Source organism: Columba livia, chromosome 7 (assembly GCF_036013475.1).
Source record: "Columba livia isolate bColLiv1 breed racing homer chromosome 7, bColLiv1.pat.W.v2, whole genome shotgun sequence".
NCBI lineage: Eukaryota > Metazoa > Chordata > Aves > Columbiformes > Columbidae > Columba > Columba livia.
The window spans coordinates 33,426,310-33,448,643 of record NC_088608.1 but is presented as its reverse complement, the minus strand read 5'-3'; the positions used below and the strand labels follow the sequence as shown (position 1 = coordinate 33,448,643).

Here is a 22,334-nt window from a genome sequence, read left to right as displayed (position 1 = left end):
CCACTGGTACCCACCAAGATGATGGGAGTCAGATCAGTGGTGGGTCCTGTGTTTGTTACATACCATGCTGCCATTGCCTTCAGACATTTGGTTTACAGTTGCTGAGTCTAAAGCCAGTCCCATTGGCTCATACTGTAGAGATGTGTTTGGTACTAAGACAAATGCTGGTGTGCATTCAGATTTTTATTTTTAATTCAGGCAGAAGAGCAAATTGGGAGCTGTCCGCTGAGTTTTTCTGTGTACCAAGTTGTTAATTCTCACAGGGCTACCAGGTAAATGGAGAGAAGATTTTTTTTTCCTGTGTATTCTTTTTTTTTTTTTATTTTTTCCCTTAGAAGCTTTGCATAAGATATATTAAAGTCTTTTTTCCCAAGAAATATTTTACAGTGATGTTTCAAGACACGTAAAAGCTGCAGCATTAGGGCTAATTGTAGAGAATGTTTTATGTAGGAGTACCTTCTGTGTGTTCTGCTGGCAGGACTTTAAATGTCTCCTCAAGGACTGACACTTGGAGACCACAATTTAAGCGGATATTACTGCCTGAAGTGAAAAGTGAATTATCTCCTCCCACTCCTTAATTTGCAGGATAAGATTCTTGCTTGCCAGTTCACACAGCAGATGAGCCTGTACTTTTAGTTCAAGGCAAGAGCTTTGTGTTTGTCTCCTGGCTTCATTTGCAGCTTTCACTTTAAAGGGCACAGCACAAAACTTGCCTTGGCTATTTTGTGCATTTGTTCTTTACCAGCATACTAATTTGCATGTACTTTTCCTCCTTTGGATTTGTATTTCTTTGGAATAGAATATGTTACCAGTGCTTTCTACAATGGGTTTCTTTTTTTCCACGTTGATTCCTTGAGCATGTAGTAAATTTAGTAAATGTACTAAATCCAAGTTGATTTGGGCAAAAGACTTGTAAACACTCTTGATCTCATCACCCATCCTGTGACTTGGGCCCCTTCTTCCCTTGCTAGGACTTAGTGCCCACAAGTCTGATCTGAGTCAGCGGGTCCCATGGCACAGCTGATATTTGGGGTTGTTTGAAGCTGTTTAAAATCCCAGGCAGTGCAGGAAAAAGAGAGAAAAGCAGAATTCTCCTGGTTTGAATGGGAGGAGAAACTGACTATGAAACTTGGTGTTTACATATACAAGGAAGAAATTAAGTGGGTTGTGAAGGTTAATCTTTATCTTAAACAACCTATGTGGAGATGCACATGAAAATTTGGAGAGGGACGAAGTTGAGGATGTTTTTAGTAGGCTCTGGATTTCTGCCTTCTGCCATTGAACCATGCTGCACTCTCTTGTTCTGTCTTGTTCTGCAGTTACTTCTGTGAAAACCTTTATTTTTGCAGGAAACCTCATGTGATGAAAACCTGGAAAGCAGTTTTCAACTAGTACTGTGGACGAAACACTTTTTTTTGTCATACTGTAATACAGCAAAGTGCTGTTTAAGACAGTTGACTGCTTAGATGTCTGTTGGCTGTTAAACACTTTGTGGGGGACATTCCTGCGGTAGAGATAATTGTTGAAAAGTGTGTGTTTTCTCCTGTAACATACTATCTAAGAAGGAGAGTATGCAGATGAAAGATCAGTCACTTAAGAGCAGAACTGTTGTCTTGCCTGTTAGCTAATGGATGACCAAAAATTCCAGGTTTTATGAAGTGCTGGAACACTTACAATGACATGCTTGGCTTTGTCTCTTTGCCCCTCTCCACTGCCCTCCACAGTGTCTGGCCCTAAACAAGAGCCTCGTTGTTATCTTGTCTCTTGGCAGTCTGGGTCCTGGACACAAGACCTCTTGTGTGTCTTGCTTTGCATTCAGCAGGAATACCTGCTGTGCCAAGCCTGAAGCATCATGGTTTAGAAAATAAGACTTTCATGGTGTTGTCTTGAAGTGTGGGTGAAATAACAGCATGGAAAAGTTAAAGCTTAAAGGTTAAACAGCTCCGTGGTAATTGCCACATCTAAAATGGCGTTTGGATGAAAGGCACTCTGCATGTGCCATGGAAAAGCAAAAGATCAGGCGGTATGCAGTCTTGGGAACTGTGGGAGGGTTTAGCTCATGTTCCTCTTCAGGGTTTTCTTAGTAAAAGATAACCAAGGTGATTAGTTGTGTGGGAATGCTAGTTGTAATTGTGGGTCTCAATTATCCCCCTCTGTGCTTGTAGGAATAGGAATTAATGCTTCTGAGGTATGTAGCTGGGTTCTGCAGTTGCCCTTCACGATCACAAAGGGGAACCTGATCAGGAGCATGGGGCCTGAAAGAAGTGTGCTTTGCTTCCCAGCAAAGGGACCTGGGTTCCCCTGAGGTGGACCAGAGGAGCAAAGGGTGGCAGGGATTGCCCGAATATTCTAAAATACAGGTGGCTGACTACCCTGCCTCCTGCTGACTGGCTGAAGGATTGGAGTCAGAACAACATACCGTTCCTCCGGGATTGTACTCACAGAGCAGAGGGCTGGTGGTGGTATTTATTCACATCAGTGCTTATTGAGGAAGAGAAGCAGAAAGGCAGGTGGGGGCTTTGAGACCAGGGCTGTGGCACATTTCCTGCAGATACAAAGCGAAGTGTTCAGCAGAGAAGTGGAGAGAATGAAGCTTCAGTTTCTTTCTGGATTTGTGCAGCCAGTTAATTCTTTATGAACAAGAAAGGTTTCTTGTTTTAGAAATGCTAGGAAGGAGACAAGAAAAAAACATGTTTTCTCTTTTCATGTATTAGGGTGGCTGTAATGCTTCTGTGTATTATTATAATGTTTCAAGACTATAGAACAACTTTGTACAGTCAGCAGTGCATTTGTTAGTGCCTGCAAATGGTGTGAGTCTCTGTGGAAACATGAAAAATTGAAAAAGCAACCTGCAGAGATCCTCCAATGCTGGCAATGTACGTGCAAGACATTTTCAGAGACTTTTAACAAACTGCCACGGTGCTGTACACAGGTGAAAGATGTATAGCATTGATGCTTTTGCAGTAATAACTATGCTTCACTGGTTAAGGACAAATTTTGTCCTTAAAAGAACAATTTTTCTGTATTTAATGCCATTTGCTTTTATTGTGGTAGATGATGTGCAACTGTCATCCCAGGTGAATATTTGGGCATCCGTAACTTTGAAGGAGGGAGGCTGGAAAAGCGAGAGGTCCTGCCTCACAGCTGGGTTGGGTTGTGGTCTGGTACAAAGTCCAGGGAGCAAAAGTTACGTGTTCTTCTAAGAGCCTAGCGGGTGTGAAAACGGGGATGCTGCGTCTTAGCTGTTCATGTGGAGGAGGCCTAGAATGTAAATGCTGCTTTCATTCCACGTAGTTCTACAAGGCTTCAGTGTGTGCTGTTTTGTATTCGTGTTTTGCTGTATATTCTGTATAAATGATTATTTTTTTCCATTTAGAATGAGCTGTGGAATGTTGCATTGCTATTTATTTGTTCATGTAGCTTTTGTTTCCTTATTTCTTTCCTTTCCCTTTTCCCCTAGATCTATCAAGTTCAGAAGGTAGGGCTTGCTGTCTTTCATTCTTGTTCGCATGTATGTGTTCCCACATTGAGTCTTGCTAACATATCAGAAAAACCCCTAAAGAGTGGAAGGTGTACAGCAGGCTTTGTATTTCCATACAATTCTCTTTCCATCCTGTAGGCTTGTGGAGTGGATAATAAAGGGGAGTGAGGGAAGATGACCTGTGTAAAATGTGCCTGGTTGGACACTTAATATAATTTTTTTCTACAGACTGTTTGGCACAGAATAAGCAATAAGTAGAAGAGTAGCCAGCCATCATAGCTGAGTATGGTGGCTCCACGTGTCCCTGAGAACTGTACACCCGTTTTTGAGTTGAAGGCCAATGTATTGTTGAAAATATTTTGGTCTGGCAAGCATCGAACAGGTGTCACCAGAAAAAATGACTTTCAGATCACTTTGTTTGCAGAAAGTCGCTGAAGTAAATCAGGGATGCTGCATTTGAATTTGTAATCCTTTGGTAAATAAACTCTGTGGCCTTTCTTGCGATGTGACCTAAGCATTGTAAATGCTTCTGTATTGTTTAATACTCTCTCAGTATAAAGTCATAATCTCTTCCCTCCTCCCAATTTTCTTCTCATAGTTCCAAACCATGGCAAAGATAATGATAATAGCTGTAACTGAGGTCATTTGCTATGTAACAACAGAGTTTTTGGGTTTGTGTTAACGATGTTTGGCTATTACATACTTCCAGCATGTGAACTCTCTGGAGCTCTTTCTCTTTATGGTAGCACAAAGTTTTTGCAGGGAGGGAGAAACATATATTTCTTCAAGCCTGCCATTTTCTACCTTATTGAATATTTTTTTCCCTGAGATTTTTGTTGCTTGCTGAATGATAAATGTGTTCTCAACCCACAGCCTGGTTTGTTCTGGCACTCCAGCTGCCTTAACTGCATGTTTCTCTTGCCTGACCTAGCAGTGTGTGTGCTTCTTGGAAATGCTGTTCTCCTCTTTAAGTGCATATGTGTATGAAGATAGCTACTCAAATCATGTGCTCTGGTATTGAATGCTGACCCCATGAATTTGGCAACAAATATCTCTTACTCTTGTTTTTATTTGTGGAGTTGACTATGTACCGAGTGACTCAAATTAACATCTGCCCATGGATCAACAGGCTCATTATCAAACTCCTTAATAGGAACTAATTTAATCTTCTGATACATACGCAGCCCCATGGGAGACAAGGAGGTTGTTTACTGTTGGTGTCCTGATATGGATGAGAAGATAAGTGGGTTAACCTTGCAACATCCCATAGTGGGTTTGCAAGTCTTAGCAATTTCACTATCACTTAGCAAGCAAATCTGATCTGGAATTCTCTCTCAATGGTATTAATGTCATTAATTATTTAATTGTAATATCACTTTTCAGGGTAGAAGGCAACTTGAGTCTGGCAAAGGCCTTGAACAGAAGACCAAACAAATGGATAAGCACAATTTCTTCCTTTAACCCATGTGGCTATTCAAACCAGACCCCTTGGGCAGAACAGTCACCTTAGAGAAAGAAATGGGAAGAGACTGAGGGGGTAAAATACCAGACACTTCAAATGCTGCCACTTCAGTCCAGTGTGGGATATGCTGTTTAAAAGATTATAAATTAAAAATAGTCTCAAGGCAAATGCATTCATTAACATTTTTCTTTTGGGGGAGATTAAGCATTTAGTCATCTAGTTTTACATGGTGAAGGAAAAGACCAAGTGGAACTTAACTTGTGGCAAGTTTTTTAAGGGGTATTTCCTCATCTTCCTTTTGCAAAGCTGAATTCAGAAGCCTATGTTAGAAAGTAAGGAGAATGGAGGTCAGGAAAAGGAAACAGCAGACCTTACAAAAATTATTAGCATGTTTATGGACCCTTCCTATTTGTGAGAAAGGATTCTCAATTTTTGTAGTGGATTTTTTTTAATTTGATTTCTAGTGTTAGAAAATGTTATACATCTCTTGAGGGAGGGAAAAAAAATCCTTTAATAAGGCTTTACCTGACCTGATTTCCCACAAAGCATATAATCAGTAGGTTTTGATCATGTACACAATCCTGACCAGCTGGAGTTCATATGATTTTCAGGGGTCATGTTGTGTGTGCTATGCTTCTGCCTGGAAGTAACTAGTCTGACCACTTGTGCGGAAGTGTGTAATGCTTGAAGAAACAATGGTTCATGTCGTGCACTCTAATTTCTTGCTGTTCTAGGGAGAATTTTCACTTTGGCTAGACATTGTATAGAGGTAATAAATGTATCTGAGCACACAGATGCTTTGCAGGGAAGGCAGTGGAAAATACTTCCCTGTTCTCATAGGGATGTGGTTAAAGAGTTTGCTGAGCCATTGTCTCTTTTCCTTTTTCCAGGGAGATGTTTGCATACTATTTAAAACTGCAATGCAGTGAATTTATTATTTCCTGTTTTCAAATTATTGCCTTTGAGAACTTATTTTCTAATTTTTTTCCTAATAAATGGGATTGCTGCAGGCCTCTGCTTTTTCGCAGTTTGACCCCAAAACTGACAACATTTAAAGGTCCTTGTACAGTTTGGGGTATCCAGGATGTGTAATTGAGCACCCCACTGCCTATTCTACTTTGTAAGAGACTTTCTTCTGTTCAGAGCTGTTAAGATGAAAATGAAGATGACTTTCACATGAAAATAATTTTGTTCAATGAGGAAGAACTCTGAAGTGGAATAAACTGATCCAGTATCAAAGAACATGCAGCTGTTTGTTCTAGTTGATTAATAAATAGTGAACGAGGTTTTTAACGGTGAAAGTAAAATTACATTATTACCATTGAGATGAGCGCTAAATGCAGAATATAATACAGAACAGGTTTCTAATTTGTTTGATCATTACCTTAAGCTTTGACTGTTGATATTGCTTCCTCAAACCTCTAAGAAAGCTGGCAAGTAAAAGCTTGTTTTTTTCCATAAATACAGGAATGTCAAAGCACATAATCTAAATCGCTCTAAAATACATATTATGCTTCCTTAAGCAGGATTTCCATTTGCCAATTACTGTGCTTTAGGCTGGTGATTTTTTTTCTTTACACAGGAATGTTATGGTCACCATTATAAATGCAAACGTCCCAAAACTAGATTCAAAACGCATGTTTGGCGAGGAAGAAAAGTCCTGCTAAACTTGTCGATCTTTGAACAATTTGCTGTCTGGTGGTGATGCAAAGGAAAGTTGTCAATGTTTATGAATAAAATACAAACTGAGAAATGGTTCATAAGAGCCAGTCTACCAGGAAAACGCATGGCATTTGGTACTGAAATGCAGAGTGCTTTCCAGTCTGCCTGCATTGGTGAAACATGCCCCAGAGGTTCCTCCTTTGTGCTCGCTGGCGATACCACTGCTGCCGAGATGGTCAAGTGTAGACCAAAAGCCTCGTGTACTGAAAAGGAGCTCTGGGGAGTTCTGAGTTCAGGGAATAAGAATGCACAGAGATTACTTGTATTCAACTTGTCTTCCTGGTTTGACAAATCTGTATGGTAAACATGATTTGACAGCATTTTTCATCCTGAAAGTGTTTTGCGTTTGGATCCCTTGTAATGAGACTTGACTTAAATGGGTCAGGAATTCAAGACTCATTACGCTCCTTGTTCCTGTCCTCACAGCGCTGTGGTTTGGCACTGCTTAGAAAGAAGAAGCTGTCAAGTACCCTGGTCCTACCTTTCCCCTTGCTGGACAGTTTGTCCTGGGCACCTGCAGCGGGGGCTCTGGTGGCACTTGGCACAGCTCTTCCCCAGCATGTGTGTGTGTGTGAAGCTGTGTGGCTTGGCCGAAGCCTGGCAATGCATGTCAGATGTTCTGTGTTTGTCTTTCTCATCTAAATTCTTTTTTTTTTTTCCCCTTTTCTGTCTGTAGAAATATTATGGTCTGGACACTAAATGGGGAGACATCGAGCAATGGATGGTAGGCCTTGATTGACGTAGCTAAACAACATGTTGTTGTTTTATGTGATGAAGTTTTGTATAGCTCACGGAATTTGAAATCCCACAAAGTAGGTATTTTCATGTATTGGGAGTGTGAATTGCACTTTTAACCACAAGGATTCTGGCAGTCTACATCAATACCTGAAAACTGGCTTATGGTCACTTTAAAACTGGCAAGGGTTTGGTTAGATGCATCTATTATGTTTTTACAGACCTCTGTCTCCACCGTGTCATTTGAAGATTAGTTTAGCATATAGACCTGTTAAGTGTCTTGTGATACAAGGAACATGTGTGCTCATTTTACTTCTGTGGATTTTGTTACAATTTGAGGCTTCTCAAATCTGTCTTCAGTTAAATTTTGGCAAGTTCTGGTCCAGGGGAACTGTTCGGGTGCATTATTACTGCTAAAATGCTAATGTTTGCTTTTTCAATAATGCAACGTCCTGGATTCTGCTATTTGCTAATCCAGTGAAGTTGGTACCAGGTATGGACTTGGGCATTAGCAGCATTTGACTGTTTTAACATCACTAATATAAGATGAACAAGTTGTTAAAGGACTGGAAGACATTGGGATGAAATGTCTTTCAAACACAAGTGATTTCATAAACTTACCAGTGGTGCCAGATAAAAACTGTTCGTGGCTTTGCCCTACAAGCTGAGTAGCCCACACTGAAGAAGGTGAAACCAAACAGCTGATTTCCAGTGTGGAAGATAACTTTTCCAACTCTCTGGCTTCCATGACCTTGGATAATTAATTGGCATATATGCTGGTTTGCTCTACGCCTTCTTGAAAGCCTGCTGCCATATGGACCAACCATCTACCAAGATGCTCTATTCTCACAAATAAGCCATTAAGTGTCTTCAAATCCTTGCTAGGGGGATTCACCTCCATGTTACTAAAAATTGCTTTGCTTAGAAATCAGTTTGCTTTTGAGAACCATTAACTACAATGTTGAAACTTTTTTTCCCTGTTTTCTACTATGGTTTCTAAATTCCATGTAGAATTAGTTTCTTGGAAACTTAATGCACCCTACAGCCTTTCCAGCATTAACACAGCTTTTGGCCTGCGAAAGTTGGTGCTGCATGTTGCAGAACCTGTAAGCAGAGCACAGATGCTTTTGGTCTGGAAGAAGGGGCCAGGCTGTGCCCCTCTGGGATACCTACTAGAGAGAGACCATTGCCCTGCCACATTCATTTCAAATAGAAGATTTTTGAGATTTGATTTTGAAGGACTGCAAGCTGGAAAGCTTAATTACAAAAGCACTGTAAGTATGCTGGTTCCCGGATGCAAAGAGGTGCACTTGAAATGTTTTTTTGAGATGCAAATGAAGATGTCACTGTGTACAACTTTCTGTAAAAGTAATGAAAGTGTGTAGCAGAAAAAAAATGGAAGAGGAGAAAGTTGGGGTCACAAGTGAAGGCAAAAAGTTTTTCTGACGTGACAAGGTGTCACCTTTCATTATTTGGTTTAACCGTACCAGCTCCTATACGATGCTGAAATTCACTGTGTCTTTCTGAAAGTGCTCTGTTGGTGTCTCTGTCCTTTCAACACTTCACTCTTTGTTTTTCTCTGCTGCCTTGGTAGGAAGACAGTGAGCGTTATTCCCGTAGAGCCCGAAGAAATGCCTCGGTTAGTATCTACTTTTGCTTTTTCTTTATAGCTAGATATTTCAAACTAAAAAGAAACAGACATATATAAGGCATTTCCTTTTTGAACAAGCTCGCCACACCCAGCCCCAGCCGGGTGAAAACCTCAAAGCCACTTCCTGACTTCTCTGCCCTCCCCAGTCACTCCAGGAGCTTTTGCAAATGTGTGAGAGTAAAGGGGGGCAGGGGGTGGAAGGTGGGGAAGTAACCTGCTTGGAGTGTTTAATGTTCGTTTATTCAGGATGTGGGCCAAGAGCATACAACAGGGAGCACCTGAGCAAGCTTGTCATTCACCTTGTAGTAAAATGCCCAACAGTGTTTCTTGGGTGGATTTCATTTACTTTCTACTATCGTTTAATGCAGTTCTTTTTTAAAGACATTTATTCTGTAAATCTTTTCTTTCCTTCTGTTCCATCAAAGCCATCAGTATTTACCTCACTGCTTGTTACTTGTGTTCTTTTCATTATTTTCTTGTCTTTATACTTTCTTTCGATAGGCTTCGGATGAAGATGAGCGCATGTCTGTGGGTAGCCGTGGAAGCCTGAGGGTTGGTAAACTGTAGAATTTAAGTGTGCATGTGTGTGTACTGATGTTGCTGCCCTCCTGTACCACCAGACTAGTTGTAGTTCTCTGGTAACATCCTCCTTCCAAGGTCTTGATGTGTTCTGTGTCCAAGGCATATGGGGCTTTTTGAGTACATGTAAGTCAATAGTTCTTTCGACCATGACAATTGTCAGATTTGTTTGTGCTGTGCAGGAACATCAGCAGAGCACGTGGCTCTGTAAAAACCTTGCCGGTAAATGCTGTTCACTGTCAGTGTTGCAGGAAGTACTTAGCCAAAACACTGGTACATGCAGCTATTTCTTGTATGCACCCTGTGAGCTCCCTGTTTCATTATTGATACTGAGAATTTGGGAAGAGAGAGTGCTGGCTTACTCTGTAATCAATATTTATCAGATCAGGAAACCAAAACCAAATTATCAGTGGAAGTAAGTCTTAAGCACTTTTGAATTACAGGTGAACGCTCTCCTCAGAACTGCTTTAGAGATACTTGAAATTCATCTGCAGAGTTGAGTTTTGTGGAGGGAGGGATTAAGAGTGCAGAGAGTGCTGTGGTGCACTAGTACTCATCTGTAGGAAAAGTTCAGACAGTTTTTTCCTCAAAATGCCCATATAGTACTTTTGCAGATAATACGTGTGTACAAATCTTAACTTCATTCTAGCATGGACATAATCGGCTCTTGTAAGAAGGCAGTTTAAGCCATTTAGTATTGTGAATCGCTATTGCCGTAGTCTTAGCATGTGGAGATGGTCTTCAGAAGATGAACAGAGCTCACTGCTGCTGAGACGTATGGAGAAGCATTTGGCTAACCACTGAACTGAAACAACCCCTCACAGACTATGGAGGAAGCTCTCAGTCCTCGGCGTGAATCAGCTGCAACTAGTTTTTGTTATGGAGCCATTGTGCATAAAACTGTTGTGTTTGAGAATATTTTTCTTCTACTGATGTTTGTCCTAATTTATTAGTAGCACTAATTATGTGGGTTAAGCTGGATGATCTGTTCTATTTGTATAAAACAAGAAAGACCACCATTCATAGCAAGGTCTTGATTTATAATCCTCAGTTTCTGGCTTCTAGGGAGATTTCTTGTGCTTTTTTTATTCCCCTTAAAAAACTTGCTAATAGTTATCTAGGATAGAACTACCTTTTTTCCCTGACAAACTATTCCCAAAAGAACAGAATTGAGTGGAGCAAGTCATATGCCTCTAAAAGAGTCTGGAAGATGGGGGGGTGGAAAATTACTACTGCAGAGCCTGCTCAGTGATCCTAATGGAGTTCACTGTAAGGTAGCATAAGATGTACTTAAAAGTTCTAAGGGTTGTCTTGTTCCCTTTTTAGTGGAATCTTTATTGTTACTTATGAAACGCTGTTAAAATCTTTATTCTTTAAGATTGCAGCCTTATTTTAGTGCTTTTTAAAGCTGGAAGATGCCTTAAAGCTCCAGAGATTCAATGAAGAAAAGCTTATCTTCACAGCTGAACACGAAAACTGATGTTTATTTTACTTAAATTTTGACATGTTTCTGCAAGATGGTTTGTTTTTTTTGAGGGGGAAAAAACCCTCTAGATCAGTTGAAATTTCAATTCTTCCTATTTAGAAGATGATTACAATACAAATGGATTATTTAACCATGGCTACAATTGTGTGTCCCTTGATGTGGCAAGACGTGAACGCACTGGCACTGTGTTGATAGCAGGAGCCCTCTTCCTCTGAAACACCTTTTGTTCATGGAAATGCCCTACTATTTCCATGTGATGTGCTTTTGTAATACGGTCCTGGGTTTTATCGTTATATATTTAAACAGCAGAATCCTTGCATTCTACTTTCCCCCCATCCCTCAGGAAGAAACTCTCCTGACCCTTCTTCCTGACAGTGTCTGGGCTGCCAGAATTCCTTCAGGCTGCAATAACCACTACTGGTCTGGTGAACAACCATCTCCACATGGTTCCTGGAATGGTCCATAAATACCTAATACTTTTGCAAAGAATGTCCTTTTCTGACAGAAGGATCTGTTTGAAACTTTTTGGGTTGGTATTTCTAGTGATAATGCACAGTAGAATTTGATGAACACTTTTACGCGAGCTGACACTTGGGCATGCAAAGTTTTGACAGAGCTTCCTTCCCTGATCCAAGTGTCACTGGGATTGTAGATGAAATCAAATGCTTGCTACTCTGAGCTGAAATTTACCCTTATTCAACTTTTACTTGTTTTAGTCACAGTGAATTGATAGAACATTTTCCTAGTGTGGGTTTACAGTAGATGCTTTTAATAGTTCAACAACATCTCTCTCTGGCCCTTTTGCGAAGGTTGAACTCTTGCTGTGTGTGTATTCAAAACAACAAAGTAAAACAAACAAACCAAAACTAACAACCACAAGCAAAAATAAATGACCAACCTAAAATGTTACTTCTAAGAACTAGAGTTCAGTTTGGCTTCTGAGCTATTTTGGAGTGAAGAAGGCACCAAAAACTGTAGCCTGGTGTCCACAAAGGGTTTATAAAACTACTCAGAGAATTCTGAATGCTCTTCTTTTTTTTTTTTTTTTGGTATTTGAAGACTTCTTCCATAGTTGCAGGATGCCATTGTAATTGGTTTGCAAGACTTATATTTTCTGAAAATGGATCTTGTATCTTTGGCACTTGGGCTCATTGCACTGTGAGGGGCTGATAGTGTTAAGGGTTGCTTTTTGAAGCTATGCTGCTTTTCTGTACAGGAAGTTTTCAATGGAATGAGCCCATGTCAGGAATGTATGTCTCCCTAAAATTTTACCAGCCTATTAGTCTGTGTGGGTTTTATTCTGGGTTTTCTCCTGGAATATTTTCTGAGTGGATATCTGAACTGGCAGCAGGGATCTGCTGAGCTAGCTTTTGGGTAGCTGGCCTGGGTGCCTCTGGCAGAGCAACCATCTGTCTGGACTGCAGAACCACTTGAGGTGTTGATTTAGACCAGGCCAGCATATTGATTTAAGCTCTGCAGCTGTGACTGTACTGTAAACAGTGGCCTAGATTTAATGCTGGTTCGAGTAAATCTGCCTCCTGCCAGCAGACCTTCAGCTGCAATGAAGGGGTATCTTTAATAGCTTGTCTGTAGCTCATCATGAATGCATGAAGTGTCCTGCCTCTCTTGTTTCAGAAGTTCTACGAGGTTGATTCTTTATCACCCTTTTTTTCCTCGGGAAGCTCAGAGCTCAGTAACATCATCCTGTGTGTGTTTGAGACATTTGAATCTTTCCTCAGTCTCTTTTCTACTGCAAGTACCCTTGTGCTCCCACTTCTCTCTCTAGTCTGAGACCATCCAGCATGAAATACTGTTGTGTTATGAACTACTCATAATGGAGTTTGTTCGTTTTCCTCGTTTTTTTTGCTCCAAATTTCCTGACTTCTGGCTTTGTGCAAGAAGTCCTGCATTTTCAAAGTTCTTTATTTGGGATTTACACCTCTGTACCTCTGTGTGTGTGTTTGTTTTGGTTTGGGAGATTATTTTGATTGCCATAACTTAAGCTTTTTCCCTTGTATTCTGTTTTTTCTTTCCTCTCATGCCTTTTCAGTCACATTTGGAATATACCAGCACCTACCCCATGGTGAGAATAGTCCGCCAGTTGCAGTGTGTGTTTAAAACCTAATTATGAAGAAGAAACTAACATCAATTGTGATACCTGATGAGAGATAAGGGGTGATATAAAATGATCCTGAGGCAGTTCATGGTCTGATGTAGAGATGCTGCTTGCCTCACCTACTACTCTGATGCAGTTCAGATGAAAAGCACTGAATCATTAGAGATCTAAGCCCCATCTAGTTCAGTAGCAACCATAGGACAGAGCAGAACAGCTTTTATTTCCTCTTACAGACCTTCTCTGTTACAATCTGTCCATCATTTGACCAGATATGTCCGGTTTTATTTCAGCATAAATCTGGAAAGGAACTAAAACTCTCCCAAGCCCATGCTGAATAGATCTAGCAAAGGTGACAGGGCAAATACACTGCCTACCAAAGCTGAAGCTTGTGTATGGAGCTGTTACCTCTGCTTTGGAGGATAAAATCAAACTCTGTAGGAAATAAAAAGATGAGAGCAAGTATTTGCATTGAATACATTGGGATAAAGCTGACTATTGGAAAAATAGAAGAGGGATGCAAGAGACAATGAGGATTGGGACTTTAAGCTTAGTTTTAAAAAGTTCCTCATACTGTTAGCAGTGCTGTCCTGTGGCAGCGCTGTGCTGAAACAGAGGTGTCTCAGTTTCTGCAGAATGCAAGCTGCGGAGAGCAGCTTTGTAGAGTCTCCAGCTTTTTAACTCTCTTCTGTTCCTTGCGCTGTTTCAAATTGGAATGCAATGTATCTGTTTGTGAGTGACCTATATACAGAAATAGTTCAAACACATTTGGATTTTGCATGGATATATTGACAGCTGGTAGCTCTTTTAATTGACTTAACCCAGCAAGCGTGAATGATTTTAACTGTGGCTACTAAATTTAACAGTGCTATCATCGCTTTTAACAATATTCTTTAATAACCAATCATTTGACTTTGAGATCTGATTTTTTTTTTCATGTGTGCTTACTGAGCCATGTTGTGTAGAGCTGGAGGAAAATTGGACCGATGTTTTTGCATGTTGACATGCATGCCTGGCTATGGATGGGTGCACAGAAACTCATTGATCTTTTCATCCTGCATTCTTAATCTCACTGCAGGCTGGATTAGAGAATGAGCGGACCAAAAAGAAGAACTACTCCAAAGCAGTATGTATCTTGACTGTCTCAAGAAAAGTTTTTGCATACAAAGCCACTGTGATAGGACAAAGAATACGTGCAAGTATATTGGCTGTTTGAGCTCACTAGCCTAATGTCAAGGATACGGTCTAGATATCAGGGTTGGCTGGGTCTCCAAGAATGCCAAGCATCACTTCATCTGCAAAATGTTGTATAACCCAAGCACTTAGGTCAGTGTTGTACATAAAGAGTATCTTGGAAATGCTCAAAACCTAATTTGAGCTTTAACATGACACAGAAATATGTAATACTGATAGAATATATCTGTAGTAAAGGCTGCATCTTTCATAAAGGTAGTTAGAATATATATGTAGTGAAGTCTACATCTCTTTCTTAAATGTAATTCTGTGTAGTGTCAATGCCTTACTAGCACTTGTACAAATAGGGTATTACATAGAGCACTGCAAAGCCAGACCTGGATGGAAGGTAAAGGATAACACGTTTTCACACAGTCAGGATTTATAGGTGAATCTCATGGGGCTGGATATTGTACTCAGTTTACTCAATTCCAGGGCAGGAAAGAGTACACGAGAGAGGGCAGAGTGGTGTGCTGCTGCTGCGGAGGGAAGGCTGTGAGTTGCAAAAAGAGGATGCTGGACTGGGTTGGGGTTCTTCAGTACACTGGCAGTCAGCAGGGAATTTTCTGACAAGTGGAAGCTGGATGTGGGATTGTTAAAGAATCCTGAAGGAGTGGGATTAGCTACAGTCTAAGGTAGAGTGTGTTACAGAATGGCTATGAGAAAGTTTTCTGTATCTGTTCAAGGTGAGAAGAAAACACATAAAAGAATTGGGTCAATTGCATGCGAAGACTGAGCAAGTAAAATTTGAATATTTGTCTCCCCAGTACAGAAGCTTATTTGTTCCGATTTTCATTAAGGTTATGATTGGATGCTTAACGTGTTAATGTAGCATAAAACAAAGGTCAGCAGGGTCTGATAGGTCTGACCCTGCTCTTCAGGAGCTGTCTGGAGCATCTGCCTTCAAAAATACACATGGGAGAAATCTCTGGAGAGGATGGGTCATAGTGACAAGAGAAATGATGTGAGCTATAGGACTTCAGTGTGAAATCTGAAAGATAGCGGGACAAATTAAATATGTTTAGAAGTGCCTCAAATATAATGTGATAAACAGTTAATTTGGATTTGTGGAAAATGAATCATGCCAATTCAACTTAATTTCTTTAAGCAAAGTAATTATTTAAGGGTATAAAGGAAAATCATGAGATGTGACTATAATTTGACTATAAGGCTCTTGGCATGTCTCTACATGACATAAGTGAAACCTTGGGCAAGATTGAGTCTTGTAAAAGAAATGCACAGCTAGTTGAAAAATACTGTTAGATAATGAGACAACTGGAAAGGATCTCATCTCATCTACTCCCATGTAAGACAGCGTCATCTGTTTTTAAAGGGGAAAACAGTTCAGTGGAGGCTGTATTGGCCAGCTATGTCCAGGGAGTGAGGGTGGTTTCATGCGAGGTTAGAATAAAAAGACCAATGATGGATAGGAGGCAACTTGTCAAAACCAAATAACAGTAAAATTAAATGAAGAATACCATATCTGGGAAAGTTTAAATATACTATTACAAAATAAGGAGTTCTGTATAGGAATGGTGCAGATAATGATCTGAGGTTACATTTAGTCAATATTACTTTGCTGAAAAAAGGCAAACAGTTCCTCAGTGTAGAACTGCAAGGGGCGGTGGAGGTAACTGTTCTTCAGGGTGCTGTTGACACTGGAGCTGGGAGTGTTGGCTTCAGCTGCTGGAGGTTCATTTTAACCATTCTTCAGGGAGGTGTTAGAGAAATTCAAGGTGCTCAAAAAGCCATAGTAAAAACTGGAAAAAGCCCAAGCTGTGTGAGAAGACTATAGCAGTATTTCAAAATGGTTCCTCTTGAAAAAAAGAAACTGGATGTTGGCCTTCCATTTGTGGTGAGAATATTGAATTTCAGTAGAGAAGCTTTTCCCAGAAGCTGCTTTACCAGCTTGGGTCTAAACTGGTTTCTAAGTTAATTAGTGTAATTTCTCAGGAAGCCGCTGTGCAGTATATGATAAATATTTTGCTTGGAATTTGATTCAAGAATGGGTTTAGTGGATTTTCATTTTTGGAATGCATTAAAACTTGAACTTCAAAACTTAATTTGGATAGAAAAATCTAATTAAAATTAGGCTAAAAAAAACCCTGTCCCAAATACACAGAGTGCTTCCTCATTTTTGATGTTAAACCAGGCCTTGTCGTGAAGTGATGCCAGAATAGGGAATTGCTTGAGAAATCTGAGCTTTTATTGGTATCAATTGAGGTGACTTTAGGTCTGTCCTCTTTTCTTCAACATCACATTTCGAGACTGAAAACTGCATTGTAGTGATTGTTTTGTTTTATTCCCAATCCTGCTGCTGTAGGGACGTGAAGCATCTCACCCTACTTATGAATTGCTCTTTCTGAACCTGTTTTCTCTCAAAGGAGAAAAACCAAGCATCTTAATGAAAACAAGGCAGGCCATTGAGCACAACGGAGGACAGCTGAACTGACTGAAATATCTTATTAGTCTTTAGAATGCCACACAAAATGTGGCAGATGGTCACTGTCTGGGGTTTAATTTTGATGCAATTGGGGAAGGCTAAAAACAAGAGATTTTATACAGCATTGCATGTTTCCTCAATTCATTTCTGAAATATAATTTTAAGATTACGTTATTCTGCTACAATTTGCTGCTTTTTGATTGTGTAATTGCCAGTAATATCAGTAACTACAGTGATAAATTTATTTTATTGCAGTCTCTTATCCCTAGTGTCCCCTTTTTGTCCTGTGTTCCCTTCACAGAGCGTTTGAAGAGACAGGTGCTATAGTGCAGTAATAATAGGGGAAGCAAAGGTGTTTCTTAACAAGTAAAAAAGGGGTCAAAAAAGGCAAGCAGGAGTATCCTTGACATTTTTGGCTGGTATACAAGTACTGACAGACACACAAATGTTCATGTCCTCATGTTTGAAATCATGACCTAAGCCTGCACTTCTCCTATTCCTGGTGTATATTTCAAAAGTTCTGTCTCTGCCTTTGATTTTTCATAAATGATGACTTTTGCTAAAAATTCCTTTTTGGGTCTGCATCAATTTTTTTTTTTCCCCTCTCCTTTTTATTTTTTTATTTTTTTTTCTTCTTTCCTTTCCTTCCATAACAGACCAATGGTTATGAGGAAGACATGTATGGATCGTCCCAGAGTAGAAAATCTAGCAGGGTTAGTAGATGATTTATATTGCTATAAATTCTATTGCTCTATTTAATGTGATTAAAGTTAATTAGCACATTCTTTTCTGTGGTAAAGCAGGTTTTTCCTGTCTTGCACGTTGTGGGTTTTGCAGTTTGTCAGACGCAGAGGTGCAGCAATAAGCTGTCTAAAAAAATAAAAAGAAAATAGGCCATGAGTGGGAAGGGAAGTCTCCAAATTGGGTACAAGTAGAACTCGGAAGCCAGAACTGCTTAACCTGTAAACAAAATTGGGTAAAAGTGAAATTGTGACAAGAAATAGTTTGGCGGCACCTGGCACGGAGGATTTCCATGTGCTGGACAACAGAACGATTGTTTTCAGGCCTGTGTGATGTGTTGATGTTTTGCTCTAACAGTGAAACTCCCTACAAGTTTGTCTTTGAGATTTGCACATGTAAAATATATATATATTTATTTTTCTTTTTTTAATTTAACCAACTATATGTTGTTAATTTGAAGCTTACCTGTTTGGTTTTTTTTTTTCCTTTATAAACTGTACCTTAGGGTTTCTGAAAACTCCCACAGAGATGAACAGCCAGTGCAAGTGTTACTACTTAACTACTTACCATTGGTGTACTTTTATTTATAGAGCTATTCTTGTCAAAAAACCCGTAATTATTAACTTCATTGTGTGTATGTGGGTCACAATGTTCCCTTCTGTTCCAGCACAAGTGTTTTGTGTCAATTACAGGATTTCATTGTCCTGCTTTGTTAAATATTGGGGCTTGTGCAAATAATTTACGGGTATTGTCTCAATCAGAGCCTCTTTGGGGGCAGGGAGGGGAACCGCTTGGGGTTTTTTTCCTTACCTTTTTTTTTTTTAACAAAGGCAGACAAAAGCTCTGAGCCTGTTGATCTTTATGCTACCAAGACTTCTACAGGAATCTAGTGGTATGCAGACTAAAGCCCTATGTTTAGGGGGAAAATAAACTACTTTTAAGACTCCATTTAGCTAAGTGTTTGAGCAATACGTGCTAAGCAGGAGATGGACTTCAGTGAGTTACTTTGTAAGCATGAAGTTAAGCAGGCGCTTGTATAAATAGCGAAATGGGACCTTATATTTCATGTCCATTGTAAACTGTTGCTTCCATGTGGTTTTATGCATTTAGCTTGTGTATGTGGATAAGAGAAAATGAAATACTGTTGCTTAAACTCTTAAGAAAACAGTATGTCCTGTTCTGGCACTTTTGCTGAACCGTTTTGACGAGTTCAAGGAACTTAGTGCTTCTGACAAATTATGTTCTTATGCTTTAATGACATACTCCAGAGCTCCAAGTACTGCAGGAAGAGCAAAATATCTGTAAGAAAGTCATCCAGGGGAAAAAAGTTGTTTGCTTTCCATTTAAATAATTTAAAATCATCTTGGTATTAGGGTTTGTAGCATGGATATTTAGTATATGTAAAGCATAATTACGGCCAAATTATTAGTTCCTTGCTGCTTTCAGTACTAAATGTAATTCAAATTAATCATTATGAGAAGGGGATGAGAGTTTGGGGTGATTTAGACCAGCTGAATCTCCAAAACCAGTTGATGCCAGTCTGTATGGCATTCACCTTTAGGAATACTCTCTCCAAAACCCCCATACCTAACTGTAAAGATCACTAAAGCAACAATAAAAAACAGAGAAGAAGCAGAGTTCTTAAGGTCGGGAACAAAGTGTTGAGTCTGCTGATAAAATGATTGTTTCCACAATAGTTTTCCAATTCTAAGTTGCAAAATGGGGTGATGTCTGCATGGAGATCAAACTTTGTACACTCTAATTACAACATAATGGATTGATTCCTTAAAAATTAATAATGCCATGTGCCTAGGTAGTCCCCATGTGGATTACCAGCTACCTAGCTGGGAATTAAGGTAACTTTAAGCTCAGTTCAGTTGATTCAATTTCTTATTTTACAGGCATTCAGAAAGAGAGAGGCAGAAAGGATCTACATTTTTGAGACTGGACAATGATATATCCTCACTATATGTGTGTGGCTGTTGTGTCTTATCCAAAGATCTGTTTGCCTGTAGTGGCAGAAGTCCAGTGTCAAGAACAAATGAGTTTCTGTAATTTGGGGCTGATCTCCCTCGTTTGTAAATGGAGTTAACACCTACATAATTTATAGTCATTTATAGTCATGATGCAAGGATTAGCTTGTAAGAAAGCTGAGTAATGGCTGACGACTAAAAGCAGAGTATCTTGGTTGTCTAGATCCCAATAAGAAATGACTGGAGAAGCAGGATTTTAGAGAAGGGCTGTAAAAGGAGCTCTGGAGTATTGCAAAGAAGGAAGAGCTATGGAGCTCCTTCATACCAACCATTCGCACCAGCATGTGTGTACCTGTGCGAAAATAATCTAAACGGTGCCTAGGGGACCTTGAAAATACCCATGCACATTGTGTATTGTTGCAGGGCTGGTTACAGGAGACTGAGCGAGCACTGGTCATTGCGGGAGGGTGGGGATGCGGAGAGGTGGCATTTCCTCCCCAGCCCTAAGCACCCTGTCCTGGTGCAGCTTTGTACTCACCCAGGCACAGCAGAATAACCATTTTATTGCATTTTAGTTATGCTTTTAGACTGCCATTTTTCTGAAAATAAGGAAAATACAAAGCCTTTCTACTATGCCTGTAATTTTCTTGATTCCTTTGGCTCTGTGAGATGCATGATGCCTTCTATATTGATTTCCAATCTGCATTGAAAACAGCCTTTGATTTGCAAATTTAAATATCCCTGCATGTTAAAAGCAGCTGTTTATAACAACTTAGGTTGTTCATAATATATTGTCGCATGCTCCTAAAGCTTTTTGAGAAACCAAAATACTGAGTTCCACTCAATATTATAAATATCCTATTGCTGTCAGCCTCCCAGCACCCTGGCAAGCCCTACGTGCCAGCTTTGTGTTGAAGTGTTTGTGCAGCGGAAATTCTCACAGATAATACAGGACAGCTGAAAAGCTGAGCTGGCATCCTACACTCCAGTACAGGTGCCAGGGTGAATGAATGGAGATGATGTATATCACACTGGATGTTATTTTGGAGGGTAAGGGTGATTTTTAAGTCCACTGGATTTGTCAGTCAGCCACTATCGGTGCTTTTGGTATTTAACTTGGAGCTGAATTAAGATCTCCCCATTTTTGGGGAGACCAAATAAGTGAACCAAAAGTGGAAGACTGGCAAGATGCTAGGCATAAAACAAGATGTTTAACTTATTCTCACTTCTTACATAAAACTTGTCTTTGCATTCAGCCTTGTGTTATCTAACAGAGGGCTGCTCAGTTCTCCTGATGGGCACAGACAACAGTTTTGGTCTTGCAGCAGAGTTGTCCTCACACCGTCTCCTGAATTTCTTGTGGGTTTAGCTTGTAGGGCATAAACTCCTCAAGAATTCAGAAGGAAGCTGAACCTTCTCTCTGATCAAGATGTTTTCCCAGTGGTTGATGGGCAGGTGCAGTCAAATCTGCTGGCTGCAGTGGTGGGACTGCACATGCAAGGAGATAAATCCTCTAAGGCAGGAGTGTGGGTTTTTAGGTATGAAGCTGTGATACAGCTCTTTATTCTGAGTTTGAGCCTGAAAGCTAACATTTCCAGCATCTTGTAAAACTGATGTTATCTGTTCTGTTTTACAGAAGATGGAATTATGCTGATAAATGCTACTTCACTTAACTGCAGTTAGGGTGAAACTTTGGTGCATGAACTGCATACATGCTTTTGAAAATATTGTCTGTCATCTTTGAATTCCCATACAAACCATGTCCTTGCAGCATACTGTCATGTTGGTCATAGCAGTGAGAAGGGAGGAGAGAATGTGAGCGTTGCAAGCCTTTTCAGAGGAAAACAAACCAAATGGGTATTTTGTGCATAAGATGCTGTATGGGTAGAAGAAAGGCTTTCGGTTTTGTGGGGTTTTTTTTACTTAAATCTCTACAGATGGAAAGGGCACTCAATTTTCACACAGCTTTGTATCCTTAATGCATTTAGCTCTTCTTTTTGCATCTGTGACCACTTTGACTCCTTGCAGTTTGTAATCACCTAACTTCCTTTTTGTCTCCTATTGAAAGGAATTTAGAAAGTCCATCACATTACAAAGACGAGTACTCAAGGAGGCTTTTTTGTTTGTTATTAATGCAGGCTTCATACTACTCTGATCTGGGTCTTCACAACAGTGGCTATGCTTCCACATCTCAACCTTCTTCCCAAAATGGAAATTGGGTCTGTTGCTCTCTGGCTTTACCTGGCCTGGATTTGGCGTGCTGACTTCATTTGGATAATACAACCTCTTGTACTTAGGAATCAATTTGGACCAATTGTTCAGAGTCTCTTTAGCCCTTTTCAGTTAAACTTCAAAACAAAAAAAAAAAACAAAACCAACAAATAAAACCTTCCACCACCACCAAAAAACGAACACCAGACCTTTTAAGATTGGATTGGAATGAGTAATGGAAATTTGTTTTAAAATGAGCACAATTAGTTTTCCTTTGCAGCTCCTCCCTTTCCTACACTTACTTTGTTTGCTTTTGGCCTCAGTTGGTTTGGAAAAATAGGGGAAATCTTAATTAACTGAAGCTCTCTGTTCTATTTGAGGCAGCTCTTCTGCTCACCATGTCAGTCTAGCAACTTTAAGAGAATCCAATCTGCATAAAATGAAATTACAAGCAAGTCATTCACAGACTGATAGAGGAAAATTGCTGAAATCCCCTGAAGAGGT

The 22,334-nt window shown here is 39.9% G+C and overlaps 1 protein-coding gene across 50 annotated transcripts in view; it reads left to right on the top strand.

The window, feature by feature from the left end:
• Window positions 1-22,334, top strand: part of LRRFIP1 (LRR binding FLII interacting protein 1) — a 111,937-nt gene that overhangs the window by 50,815 nt on the left and 38,788 nt on the right. For 14 of the 50 annotated variants that reach the window (XM_065069142.1, XM_065069143.1, XM_065069144.1 and 11 more), the window contains exons 3-10: window positions 3,461-3,478; window positions 7,342-7,389; window positions 8,995-9,039; window positions 9,553-9,603; window positions 13,167-13,199; window positions 14,308-14,355; window positions 17,562-17,618; window positions 21,758-21,838. The exons of 5 other annotated variants lie outside the window; for them this stretch is intronic. In XM_065069142.1, the coding sequence (XP_064925214.1) occupies window positions 3,461-3,478; window positions 7,342-7,389; window positions 8,995-9,039; window positions 9,553-9,603; window positions 13,167-13,199; window positions 14,308-14,355; window positions 17,562-17,618; window positions 21,758-21,838 (381 nt within the window). The remainder of the gene's footprint in view (window positions 1-3,460; window positions 3,479-7,341; window positions 7,390-8,994; window positions 9,040-9,552; window positions 9,604-13,166; window positions 13,200-14,307; window positions 14,356-17,561; window positions 17,619-21,757; window positions 21,839-22,334) is intronic. 31 more of the 50 variants (XM_065069149.1, XM_065069145.1, XM_065069113.1 and 28 more) reach the window with 13 other exon arrangements.